Below are 20,888 nucleotides of genomic sequence, written 5' to 3'. Positions count from 1 at the left end.
TGCTCCTATGATGCTGCTTGGCCTGCTGTGTTCATCCAGCCCTGCACCTTGTTGTCTCGGATTCTCCAGCATCTGCAGTTCCTACTATCTCTAAATAGAGTTAGGATTGAGATACAACCTTATTTCACTCTATTCTTGATTATAAGACTGTAAGATGTAGGAACAGATGTAGGCCATTCAACCCATCAAGTTTAATCTGCCATTCAACAAAATCAAGGCTGATCTGATAACCCTCAACTCTACTTTACTGCTTTACTCTTTAGCCCTTGATTCCTTTACCAATTAAAATCTGTCCATCTCAGCCTTGAATATACTTTACCACAGAGGGCTGGCAAGGCTGGGTTGTTTAGAATTTCACAGATTAACTACCCTTCGAGTGAAGAAATTCCTCTTCATCTCCCTGTTAACTGTGAAACCTCTTATTCTAACATATGCCCTCCCAGATTCTCCCACAAGAGGAAATGACCTCACTGCACCTACTCTGTCAAGTCCTTTAGGATATTAACACTCAGATATGGAACTGGCAGACTGAATGTTGCACTGTCTATTATCATGTATAAGTCTGCAAAGATTGGGAGGACTTCCAGTTTGTCTGTAGTATCTGGTAGAAGACCATCATGCACACCATGTCAAATGCTTTTGTGGGACCCAAAAAACCAAGGTAGAGTGGTATTTGCTGCTCTCAGCATTTGTCTTGATGTTGACATAGGGGGAAGATCATGTCCACTAAGGATGTCTGCTCTGAAGCCTCATGGTGCTTCCAAGTATATTCTGTTGGCTCCAGGTATGTCCTGTTGACTAGCTAGTTGATGAAACCTCATGAGAATAACTATGGCAAAGGTTTTCCTGCTGATGCTGTGGAATGAGATGTCCTGTAAGTTGTTGGAATCCCCTGAATCAGATACATTTCAAGAATGCAATTATTTCTTCATAATATAATTAAATCTGTCCCTAGTTTCTTTTAGCAGCCTGGACTAAATACCAATCCAGAGGGATTTATTGTTTAACAATTTTTGGCTTACCCGGGTTAGACTTACAAATCACATATCTATTGAGTTTAACTATTAATTGATTGTATTTCCCACAGTGCCTCTGACAGTTCCTGTACACTATTTGAACATTTAATGTGTTCTGAGAATAACTGATGAGTTATTGAATTTGCCAAAATTTACAAATTTCTTATGTGACTGACTTTACATCCAACATTGGTTTCCTTGAAATGTTGAAGAAAGAGATTATTTGATCTATTAAAAGTAATCTGCAAGTGTTTAATGCTATGGAAAAGTCACTCAGAATCCTAGAATTATAACTGCATAAAAGGAGCCCATTTGGTCTGTCAAATCTTCCACCAGGTCTCTGAATGGCACCTAGTGCCCTTCCCTGGTTTCTCATCGTAAGCGTGCACATTCTTCTTTTTTTGATAATAATCTTATTTCCTCATAAATAGACAAATTTAATACAATCTATTTGCCCTCATATGGCAGCGGAGTAGGGCTCCTGTGCCAGGGCTTGTCCATTCCAACTGTTTTTCTTTGTTTCTTGATTTTTTTTTTCTTTACTTTATTTACTTATTTACTTCCTTTTACTCAATATAGGCAGCAGCAAGAAATCCCAGCGTGGATCTCGTGGTGGCTGTGAGTGAGCCCAGAGCGGACTCAAGTGAACCCTTACTTTCTTTTCCGTGGGAGCGTGGGACCTGGCATTGGAATCAGCAGCTGCTACATCAGTGGAAGTGATGTCAGCGAGGTGGGTCCAGCAGCAAAAGATGGTGCCTGAGGATTGGTGACTTCATTGTTGGTTGGGTCCGGCGTTAGTGATGGTGGATTGGAGGTGGGCCCAGCAGCAAGAGATGCGACTCTGCTTTTGGTAAGTCTAGCACAGGCAGCGGCGAGATGGGGAGAATTGGCCCTGTGGCAAAAGATGCTGCCTGAAGAGTGACAACTTGAACGTTGGTCGGGTTCGGTGTATTCGGCGGTGAGGCAGTGGACGTGGGATGGTGGCTCAGGCGCTGCCTCAGGACTGATGGACTCTCTTTAAGCTATATAGAGTCATACAGCACAGAAACAGATTTTATAAACATCGATAAGGTCACTCCTCAACCTGCTACTCTCTAGTGAAAATGTCTCAGTCTATCCAGCCTCTCTTTATTACTCAAAGACTCTATTACTGGCTACATCTCGTAAATCTTTTCTGACCCCTCTCCAGCTCATTAATATCCTTCCTTTAACAGGGCAACCAGAACTGAACACCATACTCCAGAAGAGGCTCCACCAACTTCCTGTGCATCTTCAATATGATGTCCCAACTCTCATAGTCAAAAAGTCTGAGCAATGAAGGCAAGCATGCTAACGCTTACTTAACATCCCTGTGAGGTGAACTTCAAGAAATTATGTAACTGAACCCCTAGGTCTCTCTGTTCTACCACACAACCAAGGCCCTACTTTAAATTGTGTAAGTCCTTACCTTGTTTGTTTTACCAAAATTCAATACTTTGCATTTATCCAAATTAAATTCCGTCTGCCACTCCTCAGCCCATGACCCAATTGATCAAAATCTCTTTATAATCTTAGATAACTTCTTCATGTCCAATATTCCACCAATTTGTTGTCATTTTCAAACTTACTAACCAATTTCATCTATATTCTCATCTAAATCATTTAAATAAATGACAAACAATAGTGGACCCAGCACTGATCCCATTGGAACACCCCTAAACAGCAGGCCTCCAGTCTGAAAATTGACCTTCCATCACCACTCTCTGTCTCTTGCCGTTAAGCCAATTTTGTCTCCAATCGGCAAGCTCATGCAGTTCTGCGGAAGGGTCACTGGACCCGAAACATTAACTAGCAGACCTGCTGAGTTTCCAGCACCCGCAGTTCTTTCACTTTGAATTAATGCAGTCCTTGCATTAAATGCCACTTGTCAACCCATTCGCAAATTGTCCATAACAAAAACAGAAATTGCTGGAAAACTCAGCATCTGTGGAGGGAAAGGAGAGTTAACTTTTCATGAACAAAAACAAATTTGCTGGAAAAGCTCAGCAGGTTTGGCAGCATCTGTGAAGGAAAAAACAGAGTTAAGTTTCGGGTCCGGTGACCCTTCCTCAGAACTGAAATTCTGCACTCCAAGGTAACTACAGATAGTACACAGTCCTGTTAAATAATTGGCCAAATTAAAACTGAAAATCAACATCGATATTCATGAAATCATACAAACTGCACAAAACAGGCCCTTAGGCCCAGCTTGTCCATTCCTTTCCAGATAATTCTGAGGAAGGGTCACTGGACCTGAAACGTTAACTCTGATTTCTCTGCACAGATGCTGCCAGACCTGCTGAGCTTTTCCAGCAATTTCTATTTGGTTTTCTTCCAGGTAATTAATCTGGAGACAGACCAAAGCAGCTCAGTTCAACACTGGCTTAAGAAAGTATTTGATTTGCGTTCTCCTTTCACCCAGTGAAATGTTTCGGGACAGGTTAAAACTTGGATTTGTCGAGCCATTTTGTGGAAATAACAATTTATAAATGCAGGCGTCACCCCCGCCCCACTGAGTTTGTAGGTACGTTTTGAATTTCGCGAGTCTGGGTTTTGACTGCAGCAGGCTACCGTTGGTGAAGATGGCGGCGCTGAGGAGTGCAACGGGTGAGTACAACCGAGGGGAAGATACAGGGCGATGGGGGATACGGGAGGAGATACAGGGGACTGCATGGGTAATACGGGCGGGGGGGAGGATCTGAGGCTTCCTGGCCCACGGTTACGGGTCGGGCCGCCCTCTCGTCTCCAGGGTCAAACCGTCCCTTTGCCCCGGGCCCTTCACCTCCCAATCCCCGGGGGAGGCCCCTCACCGCCTTCCGTCAACCGACAGAGTGGAGGCGGCTATTCGCCAGTGAGTCTGGACAAGCCTGGAATGCTTTGGGCATTTTTGGTTTTTTTTTTGTTGCCAAGTATGAATGAGAGGGAATGAGAGGCCCCTTGTTGCTCAGTGACATTTTGATAATAACTATCAATATCCCGGCGCTCGTCATTGATCAGAAACTGAATTGCACAGAGCGTCCACCAGCTCCAGAGGGTATACTGCCGTCTCTGGACTGATTGATTAGGAAATACCTTAAATCTGTAAATGCCTCTGGGCCAGGAGACCCAGGTTCAAGTCTCACCTGCTCCAAAGGTGTGTAATAACATCTCTGAAGCTAAAAATCTGTAAACTAAGGCAAAATACTGGAAATCTGAAACAAAGTGATGCAGAAACTGACTGTTGCTATAAGAGGTAAAGGCAACAAATCCTAACTCGCCTCCTGATTTCCCCATCATCAAAACACCAGTCAGGAGTGTGATGGAATATTCCTCACCTGTCTGGATTGTTGCAGCTCCAAAAGCACTGAAGAAGCTTGGCACCATCCAGGACAAGGCAGACTGCTTCATTGGTAATCAATCTGCCACCTTCAACTTTCGCGGCTTTTGCTTCTGATGTGCCATCTTCTACCAGCTACAAGATACACTGCAGAAATTCATCAAGGCTTCTTCAACAATACCTTCCAAATATATAACTACTACCATCTAGAAAGTTAAGGCCAGCAGATGCATTAGAACAGTATCGCCTACAAGTTCCCCACTGCGCCATTCACCATCCTGGCTTGGAACTACTGTATATCATTGTTAATTCAGAGTTGCTGGGTCTTCCCTCTCCCTAATTGGAGGTGTACAGTAGATCAAGTAGGCAGTTCAGCACCATCTTCCCAACAGAAATTAACGATTGGGAACAAGCATGGGATATGAATCTCAGTGGCAAAATCAACGTTGAAAAAAAAATTTCAAATCAAGAAACTTGTGCAAATTTTCAAGAAAAGAGTGAGTAAATACTTCAATCAGAGAAAAGATTGGTGTGGTTGATTTAGAAATATTGGCATCAGGCGAGGTAGACTGACTTATCTGTGCCTATTCTGTGATCTTCTCTGGTTCTACAGAGGTCAGGCAAATTATTTTGTACAGAGGATTCTTGAGGTTGGAAGTACTTTGTTACAAACCATGAATGTCCCCTAGTCCAGTGGAAGGTTGCTATGGCCAGTGGTAGCAACCTGACCGCTGGCCTTCAGAAATAGGCTTCTAGACTTGGATTTGGACATACAGGACTTTATCATCACTGTTCTGGAAATCTGGAGACTATGTCTATTCTTTGTTACTCCCAATTTGGTGAAAATTTCGTTCTACCTATTTTGCATTTTCTATTGGTCCAATGTGACTTTTAGGTCTCTATTGGAGTCGATACAGGAATCCAGTTTTCTGTTTGTATATTGTATTTAAATGCGTTTCTGTGCCATTCATAGGATGTCAAATACAATGCACACTCAGGGAACCAAGGCATTTAGGTTTTTAGTGAATTGACAGTTAAAATGGATATTTGCTTGAGATGCACAATTTCCTATAATTTTGACAGGTGTGGAATGCTGGTATTTGCTGGCATTTCCTGAGTTTTTCCAATTTTAGAAACTCTGAATCAACTTATTTGGAGGAATGCTCTGTGTCTGCTTGCGTCTACAGGCAGGTGAGATAATCTCTCTCTGGTAGGTGTTGATTGTTTGATATGTTAATTCCTTGATTAACTATTTTGCCTGATGGTCTTTTTGAATTCGTGTTTCACACTTTGTGTGTTAACTTCAAAGAAGATATACCAGGGTCAAGAGCCAGTGATGCCACATTGCTTGCATCCAAAGTGGCACTAGCTATTTCTGTAAGCCGTGGTGTGCATGCTAATATAACCATGGAAGAACTGGGTATCACAAAATATGGATCAGCTGATGTATAGATGCCATCAGCTGCATGGGCAACTGTGTTAATCCTGCAGCATGTGGCCGGCACATTCAGCAGTGGTCCACTGTGAATTGATAAAGGAGCACATCTCTTTGCATCCTTTGATCAGGTGAGCTAGTATGGTAGAAAGGAATAGAGGTAAGTTACTTTCATACATAGTTAATGCGGTGGAACCTTGGCTCAAGCAACTGTTAAACAAAACTTTCGGTTGCTAGGCTGTTCCATCATTGATCTGCAGACTGAGGTTTACAGAATTTGCTTCTCCATCAGGTCCATTCCTTCAAAATCCACTTGGGCATATATCTTTTCCATTCTCATAATTGTCCTTTGTTGAACTTGGGCTCAGTTATATACCTTTGCACTTGCTGCAAAATTGACAAAGATTAAACTTAAAAGGGAGAATAAAGTGGCAATTTATATGTAACCAGTTTACACATGAGCAAATGGAATGAATCACTAATGGAAACAGTTGGGTTCAATTGTATCAGTACATCCAAGAGAAAGTGGTTAAGTACTTAGAGGGGAAAAGTTAAGGTAGAGTTTTTAGATATGGAGTGGTATAATGCTACCTAAACACTGAGACCAACCAAGTATGTTAAACCTTTGCAGGCTGTACCAGTATCCATTTTGCAGGACTTAAACCAGTGTTTTACTATTCTGACCCTGATTTTATACCCATGCAAAATACAAATTTAATAAGAAGGATAAATAAAATATTGTAACTTTTAAAAGTAAAGTTTTTTCTTTCTGTTGTAAGGAATATTGAGGTGCTTCCTTCCTTTGGCCCAGAAAAATGTTGCAGGAGGTTCCTCCATTACACAGCTTGTATCCAGGTTTGCCACCCTCGACCTCCGATATATTCAATCTCCAACTATTTCCACAATAACCAAACTGGGATTACCTTTGGGCAGTAACTTCACTTGTGCACGTAAATTATGTGCTATCAAGAGGTGAGTTTGAAAATAGAAATTTCAAGTGCTTTTGTTTATTGTGTTAATTTGTATCTTTTGTGTGTAAATTCAGATGCATTTTTTTCCCCTTTCATGAGTATTAGGCTATCATGGTAGGGCCTACTTTCATTGTCTTTCCCTAATTGTCCTTGAGAAAGTGGTGATCTGCTTTCTAAAACTACTGCAGTTGTAACGGTGTAGGTAGACCCACAATGCCGTGAGTGAGGGAGGGAGTGCTAAGATTTTGATCCAGTGGCTCCAAGTCAGGTGGATGTGTGGCCCAAGGGTAAATTTTCATACACTATTTCTTTACAACTTGTAACAGAGGAATGAACATGCCAGTCTTCTCTCAGTGCATCTAATTCATTTGTTCTTTTAAGTCACAGTATTTTTTTCTTGTATTCAGTCTCAACACTAGCTTTCCTCCCACACCATACTTCATTTGTGGTCCGACCAGAGAGTTTGTGTTGATTGTCCTAGTGTTTGAGCCAAAGTGGACTGCGCTTGTTCATTACGTCCAAACACTTCCCAGTTTATGATGTAACTTTGCTACAGTTAAAGAAATGGCATATTGCCCTGTCTTCTTGATCAGGATTTATTGCACTATCTGACAGAACCGAAACACAAAGGATATTAAATGAAAGCAAAGTAAAGGAGAGTGCAGGGAATGTTTGCTTACCCAAGGTGTGGTTTTTCTTTTTTTTGCTGATTCGCACACTATTTGTTGACATTGTACATTCAAACAAGGAGCAGTAGATCTTTTAGCTCCTCAAGCCCACTTGGCCACTCAACAAGGTCATAGTTGATCCAAACACCCAACATTGTTTAAGTTGAATCCTCTAAAAGTTAATACTGAACCACAATCCAGATGAATCATGTTGAGGTTTATACTTTCCTCTATTCATGGTGCAATTGCTAGAATAGAATTTAGTTAGTGCAGCATGGTCTAATTTTCTTTTGATTATTATGGGATTTATGTTTTCAAAATTCAGCGGTGTTAGGTGATTTGGATGAGGGAAAAAATCATCTCAAAGTTTGCAGATGATACCAAGTTGGGTGGGAGGGTGAACTGTGATGAGGATGCAGAGATCCTCCAGCATAGTGTGGACAAGTTGGGTGAGTGGGCACATCAATTACAGGTGCAGTATAATTTGGATCATTTGTGAGGTAATTCACTTTGGAAGCAAACAAGAAGGCAGATTACTACATGAATGATTGTAAATTGGGAGAGGGGAGTGTGCAGTGGGACCTGGGTGTCCTTGTGCACCAGTCACTGAAGGTAAGCATGCAGGTGCAGCAGGCAGTAAAGAAGGCAAATGGTATAGTTGGCCTTTATTGCAAGAGGTTTCGAGTACACGAGCAGAGCCGTGTTGTTGCAGTTACACAACGCCTTGGTGAGACCACACCTGGAATATTGCGTGCAGTCTTGGTCTCCTTTTCTGAGGAAGGATGATCTTGCTCTCGAGGGAGTGCAGTGAAGGTTTACCAGGCTGATCCTGGGGATGGTGGGATTGACGTATGAGGAGAGATTGATTAGATTAGAATTGTTTTCGCTGGAGTTCAGATGATTGAGTGCGGATCTCATAGAGACTTATAAAATTCTAACAGGACTGGACAGGGTAAATGCAGGGAGGATGTTCCCGATGGTGGGTGTGTCCAGAACCAGGGGTCACAGTATAAGGATTCAGCGTAGACCATTTAGGACAGAGGTGAGGAGACATTGCTTCACTCAAAGAGTGGTGACCCTGCGGAATTCATTACCACGTGAAGTAGTTGGTACCAAAACATGGAATGTATTGAAGAGGCAGCTAGATATAGCACTTGGGGTGAATGGGATCAAAGTTTATGGGGAGAAAGCAGGATTAGGCAGTTGAGTTGGACGATCAGCCATGATCGTGATGAATGGCAGAGCAGGGTTGAAGGGCCGAATGGCCTCCGCCTGCTCCTATCTTGTATGTTTCTATTGTCCAGAGAATTTATTTGTCTTGGTAATGAAATGGATTTGTTTCTTCAGTGCATGAAGACTGTCATGAAGAACTGTTTGTGTGCTGGTGAATTAAGCAAATTATGCAAATATACTATACTTTGAAACACAAATTTTAAAAAAAGCATTTAGATAGTAAGTTATTTTCCCCAAAAGACATACGATGAGCAATTTGTTGGTTTGCCTCCTCCAACCAAACAACTCTCTGAGGTACTTTCACTCCAGTTCCGACTACTTGGCCATTTCTCTTGAATTGCTCAACCATAGACAACTGGGGTGAGACTGTCAAGGCCTTAAACTCGGAAATTCTCTCTTAAACATCTGCAGTCCCGTTCCTCTCTTTGCATCTATAAAACCTTAACACCTGCCTCTTTGATCACGTTTTTGGTCATTCACAGTGTGAGACAATATAAGACACATTGGATTTATGTAGGGCAGCAACAGATGTCACTGAACCTGAAAAGGGATCATGGGTAAGGCTTTAAACCTATAAATGTAACCTAAATCCATAACTCAGCATCAATTTCCTATACATCCACACAACACAGAAAAGGCCCTGCTTCTTTAACATCAAAAATTGGACAACAATTAGTATTTGCATCAAAGGCTAATTGCACGCCTGCTGGCTTTCATCTTTGTGTGTCAAAGAATAATCCTTTCATCATACTTTTTTATTGATTCATGGGATAACGGTGTCACTGGCTGGGGCAACATTTATTGCCCATCCCTAATCGCCCAGAGGGCAGTTCAGAGTCAACTACATTGCTATGGGGCTGGAGTCATGTGTAGGCCAGACCAGGTAAGGATGGCAGTTTCCTTCCCTAAAGGACATTAGTGAACCTGATGGGTTTTTACAACAGTTGACAATGGATTCACAGTCATCATTAGATTCCTAATTCCAAATGCTTATTGAATTCAAATTCCACCATCTGCCGTGGTGGGATTCCAACCCAGGTCCCCAGAACATTATCTGTGTCTCTGGATGAATAGTCCAGCGATAATACCAGTAGGCCATTGCCTCCCCTGGCCTACAAGTAATTAATATGGACCAATTTCAGAAGGTCAAAGAAAGGAAATGATAAAAAATTGAAAATAAAGGAAATAGACAATGGATCAGTGAGTATCTGAAAGAGCAGAAGACACTGATGTCTTATGCATTTGCCCCTCTTTTTTATTTAAAGCCTCTGAGTCTCCTTGCAGCTATTGTTGGGTCCGATCACCACTCCAGTGTTCTCCCAGTAACAAAGAATTGAGATTAGAGACGGTAATGGAATTGGAGACAAATCTCTCAATGGCACTGATTGTCGCTTTCACTTTTCCTTTCTAATGAGATCTTCAAGAGTCTCCAAGCCAACAAATATTAAGGTTTATTGCAATACGCATGGCCAGAATTACTGACTGGATAAACTTAATTTCACCAATGTTAAGTAAAGAGTGATGGAATATTGTAAATGTTATGTTAATGTGACTTATTTCCTTTGTTTATAGTGTGCCAAGTTGTGCAATTAATTTTCAACAACCGGTGAGAGCTCTCACTTACTGCAGTCTACGTAAAGGAAAACGGAAATCGGTGAAATCTGTTGTCAAAAGGTTCCTACGGCTGCACTGTGGTCTCTGGGTGCGGAGAAAGGTCTGTGTTCACAACATTCAGTATTGAAAGAGATACAGTTTGTTTTTGAAGAAATGCCATAATGTAGGAATTTAACATAGAAGAATTGTAGGGCAGGGAGATGTGTATGAAGGTGGAAAGTTTGGAAAGAGAATACCAAAGGGATAAAGATTCAGTTTCCAGGTAGTGCAGCACGGAGCAGAAATCCCGGTTAGAGGATCAGAGGAAGTTGTTGGACCTAGAGCTAGACAAAGATTCCTAACTAAAATGGGGGGGTTTGAGATGAGGGGCTGAGGTCAAGTCAGTGGAATACATGGAGCAAGGAAAGGGGTGATATGTGTGGAATATTTTCTATGATTGGCAATTGTTTTAATCCCCCTTGCAGTACCAGGTATGTTTGCTCTTTGATCACCAGCTCTGGAGCTACCCTCAAAAATTCACATTGCTACACACAAGAAATCTGTATTAGAGTCATACAGCTATATAGCTTGGAAACAGAGCCTTTGGTCCAACTTTTTCATGCCGACCAGATATCGTAAATTAATCTAGTCCCTTTTGCCAACATTTGACCCATATCCCTCTGAACCCTTCCTATTCATAGACCAATCAAGATGTCTTTTAAATGTTGTAAGGTCTCTTTGTTGGTCCTCAGGATCTTACCATTAAGTGTATAAGTCCCGCCCTGATTTGCCTTGCCAAAATGTAACACCTCACATTTATCTAAAGTCCTAGTTTGAGAAATACCTTCTGTAAACCACGCAGCCATTCATACAATCAAAGAATCCCTACAGTGTGGAAGCAGGCCATTTGGCCTGTCAAGACCACACTGACCCTCTGAACAGCATCCCCCGCAGACCCAGCCCCCCTACCTTATTCCTGTAACCCTGCACTTTCCATAGCTAATCCACATAGTTTGCACATCCCTGGACACTATGGGCAATTTAGCATGGCCAATTTAGCATTTCCCATAACCTAAGCTACACATCTTTGGGCTGTGGGAGGAAACTAGAGCACCCGGAAGAAATCCACACAGAAGTCGCCCGAGCATGGATTGAACCCAAGTCTCTGAGGCAGGAGCACTAACCACTGAGCCACCAGGCTGCCCCAAGTTCAGTTTAATAAATATCGGATGAGGTCATAATATTTGGAAGACGAAAAGGCCATTCATGTAGTTTTGTTCTGTCAACTCAATTTACCTTGAGTGATAAAACAACTGGTTAAGTTGCTCCACCATTGGTTGCTGTGTGTTCACCTACCTAGGCATAGGATCTGCAGTTTCCCCACCAACCTCTGCACCATGCTTTCCTTTTTTAAATCACTCCTGAAGATTTATCTCTTTAACCAAACACTTAGTCATCTGTTCTAATATCTCCTTGTATGGTTTTGTTTCCAGTTTTGTTTGCTAACTTCCCTATGAAGCATTTTGGGATGTTTTACTACAGTAAAGGTGCAATAAGACGGAAAACACAGTTATAAGTAAAGAATGGGTGAAGGACACTAAATCATGTCGCTTAATTGGAGAACAGACACGATTGGCCGAATGGCTGCCTTCTGCACCATAAATATTCTGTGATTCTGTGAACTTGTGACCAGAAATAAAATCACCATGAGTCCTGCCAGATTTGGTTTTAAACAAGAATAAACTAATATGATATTATCTTTCAAGGAAGGGATCCTGCCGTCTTTGTCCACATGTAATTCTATTCAAGTTTCTATCTTATGTCCTCTGAAGCCCACTTGATCAAGTCCACGTAATTATTAGTTCAAGAAATTGGATTATATGGCACAGAAACAGGCCACACCAGTGTTTATGCTCTACTTAAGACACTTCTCAGCGTTTTCATCTAAATCTACCCTCATAACCATCTGTTTCCTCCGATTTATGTTTAGTTTCCCTTTAAATGCATCTATACTGTCCACTTTAAACAGTCCCTGTAGTAGCAGGTTCCACATTCTCACCACCCTGAGTGAAGTAATTTCTTCTGAATTTCTCATTGTCTTTCCTGATGACCATCTTTGAACTTTAAAGATGTCTATTGGATTGGCACTCTTTTCTCTTAGGGATAGTCTCTCAGTTCTTTATAGCCACATGTTTCTAGTGTCATCCTTCCCCCCCACCCCTCTCCATTGCCTTTACATCATTTTAATAATATAGTTAACAAAAGTATGGTTCAAGATTTGACATATATTTAGCATAATTCTATACTTATTTTGTGGTTGTTAATCTGTGGTGCAAATTTTAATGATTGATGCATTTGTATGCAGTGATCTTTTTTGCTGTGCAGTATCACCTAGAATTGCACCTTCCAAGTAATGACAGGCTTCCCCATTCTTCCTACTAAACCTGCTACATCACATTAATCAGTATTGCAATTCATTTGCCAAATATTTACTCATTCTACAAGTTTATTAATGTCTTTCTGTAATTTGTTGCAGTTCTCCCCTTTTTTGACTATCCACTCCCAATTTGGTGTCATAAGTGAATTTAGAAATCGTGTTTTATTAAGTTGCTTTTTACCCACTCTCTGTATCCTCTCATAATCTTAAATTCACGAATCAGGTCCCCCCCTTGGCCTTCTCTGCTCCAATTTTTCTTTTCCTTATTTATTCATGTGATGAGGGCGTCACTGGCCAGGCCAGCATTTATTGCCCAGAGGGCAGTTCAGAGTCAACCACATTGCTGTGGGTCTGGAGTCACGTGTAGGCCATACAAGGTAAGGACGGCAGTTTCCTTCCCTAAAGGACGTTAGTGAACTGAATTGGGTTTTTCCAACAAACGACAATGGATTCATGGTCATCGTTAGACTCTTAATTCCAGGGGTTTTATTTGAATTCAGATTCCACCATCTGCTGTGGTGTGATTCGAACCCAAGTCCCCAGAACGTTACTTGGATCTCTGGATTAACAGCAATAATACCACTAGGCCATCACCTCCCCCGAAATTAAAACAACCCAAGCTTATCCGACCTCTCTTTATAGCTAAACTGCTGTATCTCATGCAGCATCCTGGTGAATTTCCTCAGTCTGTCCTCCAGTACAATCAAATCCTTCCACACAATACTCCAACTGTGGCCTAACCAATGTTTTGTATAGTTCCAACACAGCTTCCTTGCTCTGAGAAACTGTGCCGCAAACAATAAAGGCAAGTGTCCCATATGCTGTAACTGCCGTATTAATCTGTTTGCTGCCTTCAGGGATCTGTGGACAAACACCCCAAGATTCCTCTGAGCTTCCTAGTGTCCTGCCGCTCATTGAGTCCTCCCTTTTGATGCACTTTGGAAAAAGTAACAAGACTGCATACTTAACTGGTTTAACTTTCATCTGCCACTGATCTGCCTACCTGACCAATCTGTTTACATCCTTCCTCATTGTCAACCATCTGGCCAATCTCCATGTCATCCACAAGCTTACTTATCATACCCCTTATATTTTCGCCTCCAGTCACACAACTGTCTTTAACACCACTCTCTGTCTCCTAACACTGAGGCAATTTTGGATCCAACTTGCCAAGTTACCCTGAATCCCATGTATTTTTGCCATTTTTATCAGACTTCCATGTGGATCCTTGTCAAAGGCTTTGCTGAAATCGATATAAACTACGTCAACCGCATTACCCTCATCTACACACCTGGTCCCTCTTTGAAAAATTCAGTCAAATTTATTAGGCACGACCTCCCTCTGACCAAGCCATGCTGACTATCCCTGAACAAACCTTGCCACTCCAAGTGAAGATTAATTCTGTTTGGAATTTTCTCCAATTGTATCCCTGCCACTGATGTGAGACAGACTCACCTGTAATTCCCTAGATTATGCTCCACCACCCTTCTTCAAAAGTGGAACCACATTAGCTGTCCTTTAGTCAACTGGCTCCTCCCTGTGGCCAGAAAGGGAGTAGAATTTGGGTCACAGCCCCTGGAAATTTCTCCCTCATTTCCCACAACAGTTTGGGGTACAACGCCTCAGACCTGGGGATTTGTCTGCTTTTAAGCCACCACAGCCTCTACTACCTCCTCACTCCCTATGTCAAACTGCTGAAGAACCTCATTGTTCTTCTTCCTGAATTTTGCACTTACATCCTCCTCCTCCCGAGTGAAGACAGATATGAGGTACTTGTTTACCAGCCTAATAATATTCTCTGGCTCCTCTGCACAGTTTGCCCCCTTGGTTCCTAGTGGGCCCTACTCTTACCTTGGTTATTCTCTTCCCCTTGGTAGGGCAGTTCAAGAGTCAATAATATTGCTTTGAGCCTGGCCTCGTATGTAGACCAGACCAAGTAAAGTTAGCAGATTTCCTTCCTTAAAGGACAATAGTGAACCAGATGGGTTTTTGCAGCAACTGGTGATTGCTGTCATAGTCAACATTATTGAGACTAGCTTTCAATTCCAGATTTATTAATTGAATTTCAGTTGCATCAGATGCCTCTGAAATACAGATCCAGTGTTATCATCACCAAGCCACCATTACCATCATCTCCATCATTTATTATAGGTCACCTTATTACAGTTCTTGTGGCACGGTGATAGTGGCCATATCTCTGGGATAGAAGATCTGGGTTCAGGTCCTAGCTGCCCATGTTCATAACATGTCTGAACAGGTTGATTTTTCTTTAAGTGTCTAGGACACCTTCATTAAATACCTTTTGAAAATTTGGATTGATTCCATCTGCTGTGTTACCATTGTTCACTCTGTACTGATTCCTCAAAAAGTTTAATAAGATTGGTCAAGCAAGTTCTGCCTTATGAAGTTTATACTGACTATTTCTCGTAATATTTCTTACGGAAAATCTTCTGTTTTTTTTATTCATTTGTGGGATTTAGACAAGACTGGCTAGGCCCGTATATATTGCTCATGGTGGTGACTGTCTTCTTCAACTGCTGCAGTCCTTGGGCAGGTACACCCACAATGTTGTTTGGAAGGGAGTTCTAGCACATTAATCTAGTGACAATGAAGGAATAGCTATATTGTTCCAATTTAGGATGATGTGTGGCTTGGAAAGAAACTTGTAGCTGGTGACGTTCCCATGGACCTGCAGCCCTTGTTCTTCCTGGTGGTAGAGATTGAGGGTTTACAAAGTTCTGCCTAAAGAGCCTTGTTGCATTGTTATAGGAACAGGGGCTGGCCATTCAATATGATCATCAATAATTGAACTCTTCAATGCCTTTTACCCACCTCAGTCCTGTAACTCCATTCATTGTTGGTAATGATAAATTTTACAATCTCTACCTTAAACATGCTCAGCGACTGAGCCTCCATAGTCCTCTGTGGTGGAGAATTTCAAATGTTCACAACCTTCAGAGTTTTTTAAAAAAATGCTCCCCATTTTGGATCTAAATACATCCCCTTATTTTTAAATTGTGCCCCTTGGTTCTAGACTTCCCAACTAGGAGAAACATCTTACCTGCATTTACTCTGTTTATCCATACAAGTATTTTATAAATTTGAAATGAGATCAACTCTCATATTTTGGTACTCTAGAGAGTAGGTCTAGTTTGCCCAGTCTCTCTCAGTGGGATAATCCCACCGTACCAGGAACAAGTCTAGTGAACCTTTGTTGCACTCACCCTATTTCAATAATACCTTTCTTGAGGGAAGGAGAATAAAACTGCACACATACTCCAGATGTGGTCTAACCAAATTCCTATGTAATTGAAGCAAGACTTCATTATTTTTATATTCAAGTCCTCTTGCATAATACAATGTCAATACATCCCTATTTTTATATACAGGGATCTTAACTGTGTACAATACAAATAGCTGTGTCCCTTTTTGCTACAGCTAATGTGCAATCCCAAATAAATACCATCTATTCAACTTCCCCAGTTTTCCTCTTTATTTTTCTAAAGATTTTGTACCATGCACTGTTCCCATTCCTGATTTCCCCACCCCAACTATGTCTATGTAATCCCTGCCATGTCGGGTTCTCCCAGCACACTATTGCCTCCAGTTCCACTGTTTAGTTGTAGAACTTTTTGTGCATTGCTACACTGAAGCCAGTGTTCCGTGAAAAGAATGTCTTTTTAGCCTCAGTAACTCTTCTGTTCTGGCTTCTCCAATTGCACCTGGCTCAGGCAATAGTCCAAAGATTATTGCCCCCTCAGTCCTGCTTTTCAACTTAGAGCCTAACTCCTGATATCTTATTAGGATCACCTCCCTGTATCTATGTCGTTTGTTCCAATATGCAAGATGATAACAGCATATATGCTGTTCCTTTCCAAATTCCACCTGAGCCACAATGAGATATGTTACCCTGGCACTGGGTTGGCAATGTGTTCTTTGGGATTTTCCTTCATCTATTTCGCTAATGTCCTTTAGGGAAGGAAACAGCCATCCTTACCTGATCTGGCCTACATGTGAGTCCAGATCCACAGCAATGTGGTTGACACTTAACTGCCCTCTGGGCAATTAGGGATGGGCATTAAATGCTGGCCTAGTCAGCGACACCTCGACCCGTGAATGAATAAATAAAGTGGCAATAGGATTAAGATAATACAGGATTGTCACATGGACTAAGTAATTAAGAAAATCCTCTCAAATTGCAATTAAAATTGAAAGTACTGTTGAGAAGTGCAAGACAATCTTTTTATTTAAAGAAAGTAGGATTAGAAAATTGAAAATATAGTAATTAAAATGAGCTGAAGAACAGGCCAAAATGTACTTATTGACCAAATATCTAACCGAGGACAATAGTTACAAAGATAAAATTATGCTGTTTAAGTAGATCAATGGCTTCCATTTGGAAGGAATGTCTCCATTATTTCCTCTTGTATATCAGCTGGTGTTTCTTGAGACTTAGAATGAAAGAGGCTAAATGTGAGATGTAAATGAATTTGGAACATCTGTGTTGTACTAAAGTCTGATGAATGTAGCTGTTTTCTCCTTTCTTATCAGTCATTTACTGTGATTGAACAAATGTACCTCAGAGTTTTGGCAAAGATCTGTAGCTCAGGTTCTGGATGAGATTGTTGAATTGGTTACCAAGCTGGCTTGTTTTTGTTCAGACGTTCATTACCATGCTAGGTGACATCATCAATAGAACCTTCGATGAAGCAATGTTATTTTACTCCACTTGGAATTTATACTGTCCAGTCCGTTATGGTGAGCACTGTCATTTCCGGTTTTGACCTGTATGGGTTTGTAGATGGGGTCCAATTCTATATGTTTTTGAAAGAAGTATGGGTGGAGCACCATGCCTCTAGGAATTCCCGTGTGTCCATATTTGGCTTGGGCTACTATGGTTACATTGTCCCAGTTAAATTGATGGCCTTCATTGTCTGAATGTACCGATATTAAGGAGAGTTCGTTGTGCCGTTTTGCTGCCAGCTGATGTTCATGTATTCTGATGGCTAGTTTCCTTCCTGTCTGTCCGATGTAATGTTTGTGGCAGTCGTTGCATGGTATTTTGTAAACCACGTTGGTTCTGCATGTTGTGGGAATGGGGTCTTTGATCCTTATAAGTATTTGTCGTAGCGTGGCTGTGGGTCACCATGATTCCTAGCGGTCTTAGGAGTCTTGATGTCAGTTCCGATATGTTCTTGATGTAGGGCAGTGTGGCACAGCGTGTTAGGTTGTACTATGTCCTCCTGTTGTTGTTTGTTTAATAGGCATCTGTGGATGAAGTTGCGGGGATATCTGCTTAAAGCAAGGACCTTGTATAAGTGTTCTTCCTCTTTCCTGAGGAAACCAGAACTACACAGGAAAGAGGAAGAACATTTATGCAAGATCCTCACTTTAAGCAGATATCCCCGCAACTGCATCCACAGATGCCTATAAAACAGACAACAACAGGAGGACACAGTACAACGTAACACACTTACCACACTGCCTTGCATCCAGAACATATCGGAACGGACAACGAGACTCCTAAGACCACTAGGAATCATGGTGGTCCACAAGCCCACAGCCACTCTACGACAAACACTTACAAGGATTAAAGACCCCATTCCCACAACATGCAAAACCAACTTGGTTTACAAAATACCATGCAACGACTGCCACAAACATTACATCAGACAGACAGGAAGGAAACTAGCCATCAGAATACATGAACATCAGCTGGCAGCAAAACGGCACAACGAACTCTCCTTAATATCGGTACATTCAGACAATGAAGGCCATCAATTTAACTGGGACAAGGTAACCATTGGTAGCCCAAGCCAAATATAGACGTGCACAGGAATTCCGAGAAGCATGGTTCTCCACCCATACTTCAATCAACAAACATATAGAATTGGACCCCCATATACAAACCCATACAGATCAAAACCAGAAATGCCAGTACTCACCATAATGGACCGCACAGTATAAATTCCAAGCGGAGTAGAACAACATCGCTTCATCGGAGGCTCTACTGATGATGTCACCTAGCATGGTGACGAAACATCTGAACAAAAACAAGCCAGCTGGGCGAGCAAGTCAATAACCAGATGGTCGTCAGGTTTTGAACCAGAAATGGAACCTGTTGCTTAGCCCCTGAACACTGCACCTTTTGCTTTTAGGCGGGTTACAAGAAAAGACTTTGGAAGAAAAGGCCTGCGAGAAAACGTAGACTCCGACAACATGTCTTCTGTAACAAGACCCAATGCAAAATGCTGGACAAAATGACGACGGATTTCTGGAAAAGGCGGAACTGGTATGTGAACGACCCATACCAAATGTACCACGATCGAACAAACCTAAAGGTTTAAAGATTTGTGACAATTCTGGCAAAACCTGTAGTCGTTTTTTATTAGTCCAGAAGTGAAAGCAACATCCTTGGTTGAGAATATGTTTGGAGTTTAATACTGAACTAACTTTATTCAGAATACAGCAATTGACCATGGATGTTGGAAGTCCAGAAGAAATAATACAGGCAAATACCTATATAATGTGTCTGTATTTGTTAATGTTCCACAATAAAGCTTCCATTCCATACAAGTCTGAGTAATGTAATTGAGTGTGTTTTTTTTTTTAGTAACAGTTTTTTTTGGAACATCACTGTTTTCAGGCTTTGTGTTTACTTGCTGTCTCTGGCAATGGTGGCAGATTTTGTGGAGTCTTTCCAATAGCACTCTTGATCTGAATGGCACAAAAAGAGGAACTAAAAATTCATGATCAACTGTGCCTTTAGTAGTCTAGACTTTAAGCACAGGACCTTCTCACCATATTTCTTTAAGATTCTCCCTAAGACCTCTTGGGCAAAGCTGTTGTTTGCCCATCCTAACTGCTCCTCCTTTGGCCAGTGTTAATGTTTATTTGTCTAATCATATTTCTCTGGAAGAGAAGACCTTGTAGTATAGTAACATTCTTGACTGAGCCAGAAGCTGTGGTTCAAATCCCATCCAGGACTAATACCCAGTGAAAGCGCATTCGTAACTTGGCCAAACAGGTTAAGTATCAACTTGTAAATCCTTCCAACACATGCCAATGACAGGCTGCAAGAGTGGAAGAGTTTCCTGGTCAACCATGTGATGGAAAGAAGTTGGAATCTCTACCATTACTATCCATATCTGTGGACTGCAGCATGCATGTAAAATGAATGTAGCAACATAGGGTGAAGTGGGGCAATTGTCGTAGTTCACTTTTTGGCCATTGTGGATCATATTGATGCCAACAATACTCTATTTGATCCCATTGCAGCTAGAGTGGATTACCTATGGTGAAGATTTTAGAGCCATGGTTTGGATCTGTGTTTGGGCAATGAGACTGAGATGATATGTCTCTGGAGCACCTTGGGATATTTTGCTCTTTGCAAAAGGCAAGTCTTTTGTTAAAGGAGCTATATAAGTCAGAACAATTGTTTTAATTTCTACCTCCACTTTCTATGAAAAATATTGTGTTTCTACACTGAGGCAGGCTTTGAAATTGTCAGCCCAGGCAGTATGTGAATCTATGATTTCAGTTTACCCAATTATGCAGTGCAGATCCAACAAACTGCACTTTAAAAGATAGTTGATATGTTCCCAAACCATGAAGCTCCAGCCATTTTTGTTATAATCTTTCAGTCTTTTATTACAATGGCAAGAATTCTGTGACAAATGTATATAAGACAACAATCCTTTAATTCATGCAGCACTCTGAATGCAACCAGTGTAACAGCAACAAATTCTCTATATACAGTTAACCGTTGTAGTCAGCGAACACAAATGTGAATGAATACAACTGTAAAGTGCTCTGGCCTGCCAGATCTGCAGTTATTTGCTGCAAATTTAAAGAAACAAAGGTTCTGCAGTAATACAGTAGAAATTCAGACAGTCACCATCGATCCTCATTAGGCCTATCATTTTTTTTTAAGGTATTAAAACAAGTGCATCTTGCAAATAAATTATTTTAAATATATGCTGATGGAAAGTACAAGTACATATTTCAACATTTATATTATTCTTGTACAGATGCACAGTGTTGTATAGCACAGATTGCATTAATAGAATTGTTACAAAAACATGAAATTCTTTTTACATTCGCACTCAATGTGTCTATATGTGAACAAGCTAGCACAGTGATTTTGTACTTGGAGGTAAGGCAGCACACGTCTATATTGTTGCCCACTACTGCAGTGCAAG

General features: G+C 41.3%; 1 protein-coding gene and 1 long non-coding RNA gene across 3 annotated transcripts in view; both read left to right on the top strand.

The window, feature by feature from the left end:
- Positions 1-2,982, top strand: part of LOC125483121 — a 9,424-nt gene extending 6,442 nt beyond the window's left edge. The window contains exons 2-3 of the long non-coding RNA XR_007262090.1: positions 1,596-1,746; positions 2,231-2,982. This is a non-coding gene — a long non-coding RNA (uncharacterized LOC125483121). The remainder of the gene's footprint in view (positions 1-1,595; positions 1,747-2,230) is intronic.
- Positions 2,983-3,394: 412 nt separating this feature from the next.
- Positions 3,395-19,263, top strand: mrpl35 (mitochondrial ribosomal protein L35). 2 transcript variants are annotated; one of them, XM_020529476.2, is made up of 4 exons: positions 3,395-3,641; positions 6,565-6,757; positions 10,230-10,371; positions 18,846-19,263. In XM_020529476.2, exons 1-4 carry the CDS (start codon positions 3,617-3,619, stop codon positions 19,032-19,034), a joined length of 549 nt encoding a protein of 182 aa, XP_020385065.1. In that variant the 5' UTR covers positions 3,395-3,616; the 3' UTR covers positions 19,035-19,263. The 2 variants fall into 2 exon arrangements, with proteins under 2 accessions (XP_020385065.1, XP_048454193.1); XM_048598236.1 differs by lacking the exon at positions 3,395-3,641 and adding an exon at positions 3,774-4,847.
- Positions 19,264-20,888: the final 1,625 nt, after the last annotated feature.

Source organism: Rhincodon typus, chromosome 1 (assembly GCF_021869965.1).
Source record: "Rhincodon typus isolate 14 chromosome 1, sRhiTyp1.1, whole genome shotgun sequence".
Taxonomy (NCBI): domain Eukaryota; kingdom Metazoa; phylum Chordata; class Chondrichthyes; order Orectolobiformes; family Rhincodontidae; genus Rhincodon; species Rhincodon typus.
Note: the sequence above shows the minus strand (reverse complement) of the source record. Positions and strands in the feature narration are given on the sequence as shown.

Bases quoted from the DNA above. Each gene is read 5' to 3' on its own strand.
- mrpl35 (XM_048598236.1), top strand. From the start codon at position 4,772: ATGAATCTCAGTGGCAAAATCAACGTTGAAAAAAAAATTTCAAATCAA. The intron at 4,848-6,564 runs GTGAGTAAATAC...TTCTGTTGTAAG, and splicing joins TGCAAATTTTCAAGAAAAGA to GAATATTGAGGTGCTTCCTT. The intron at 6,758-10,229 runs GTGAGTTTGAAA...CTTTGTTTATAG, and splicing joins AAATTATGTGCTATCAAGAG to TGTGCCAAGTTGTGCAATTA.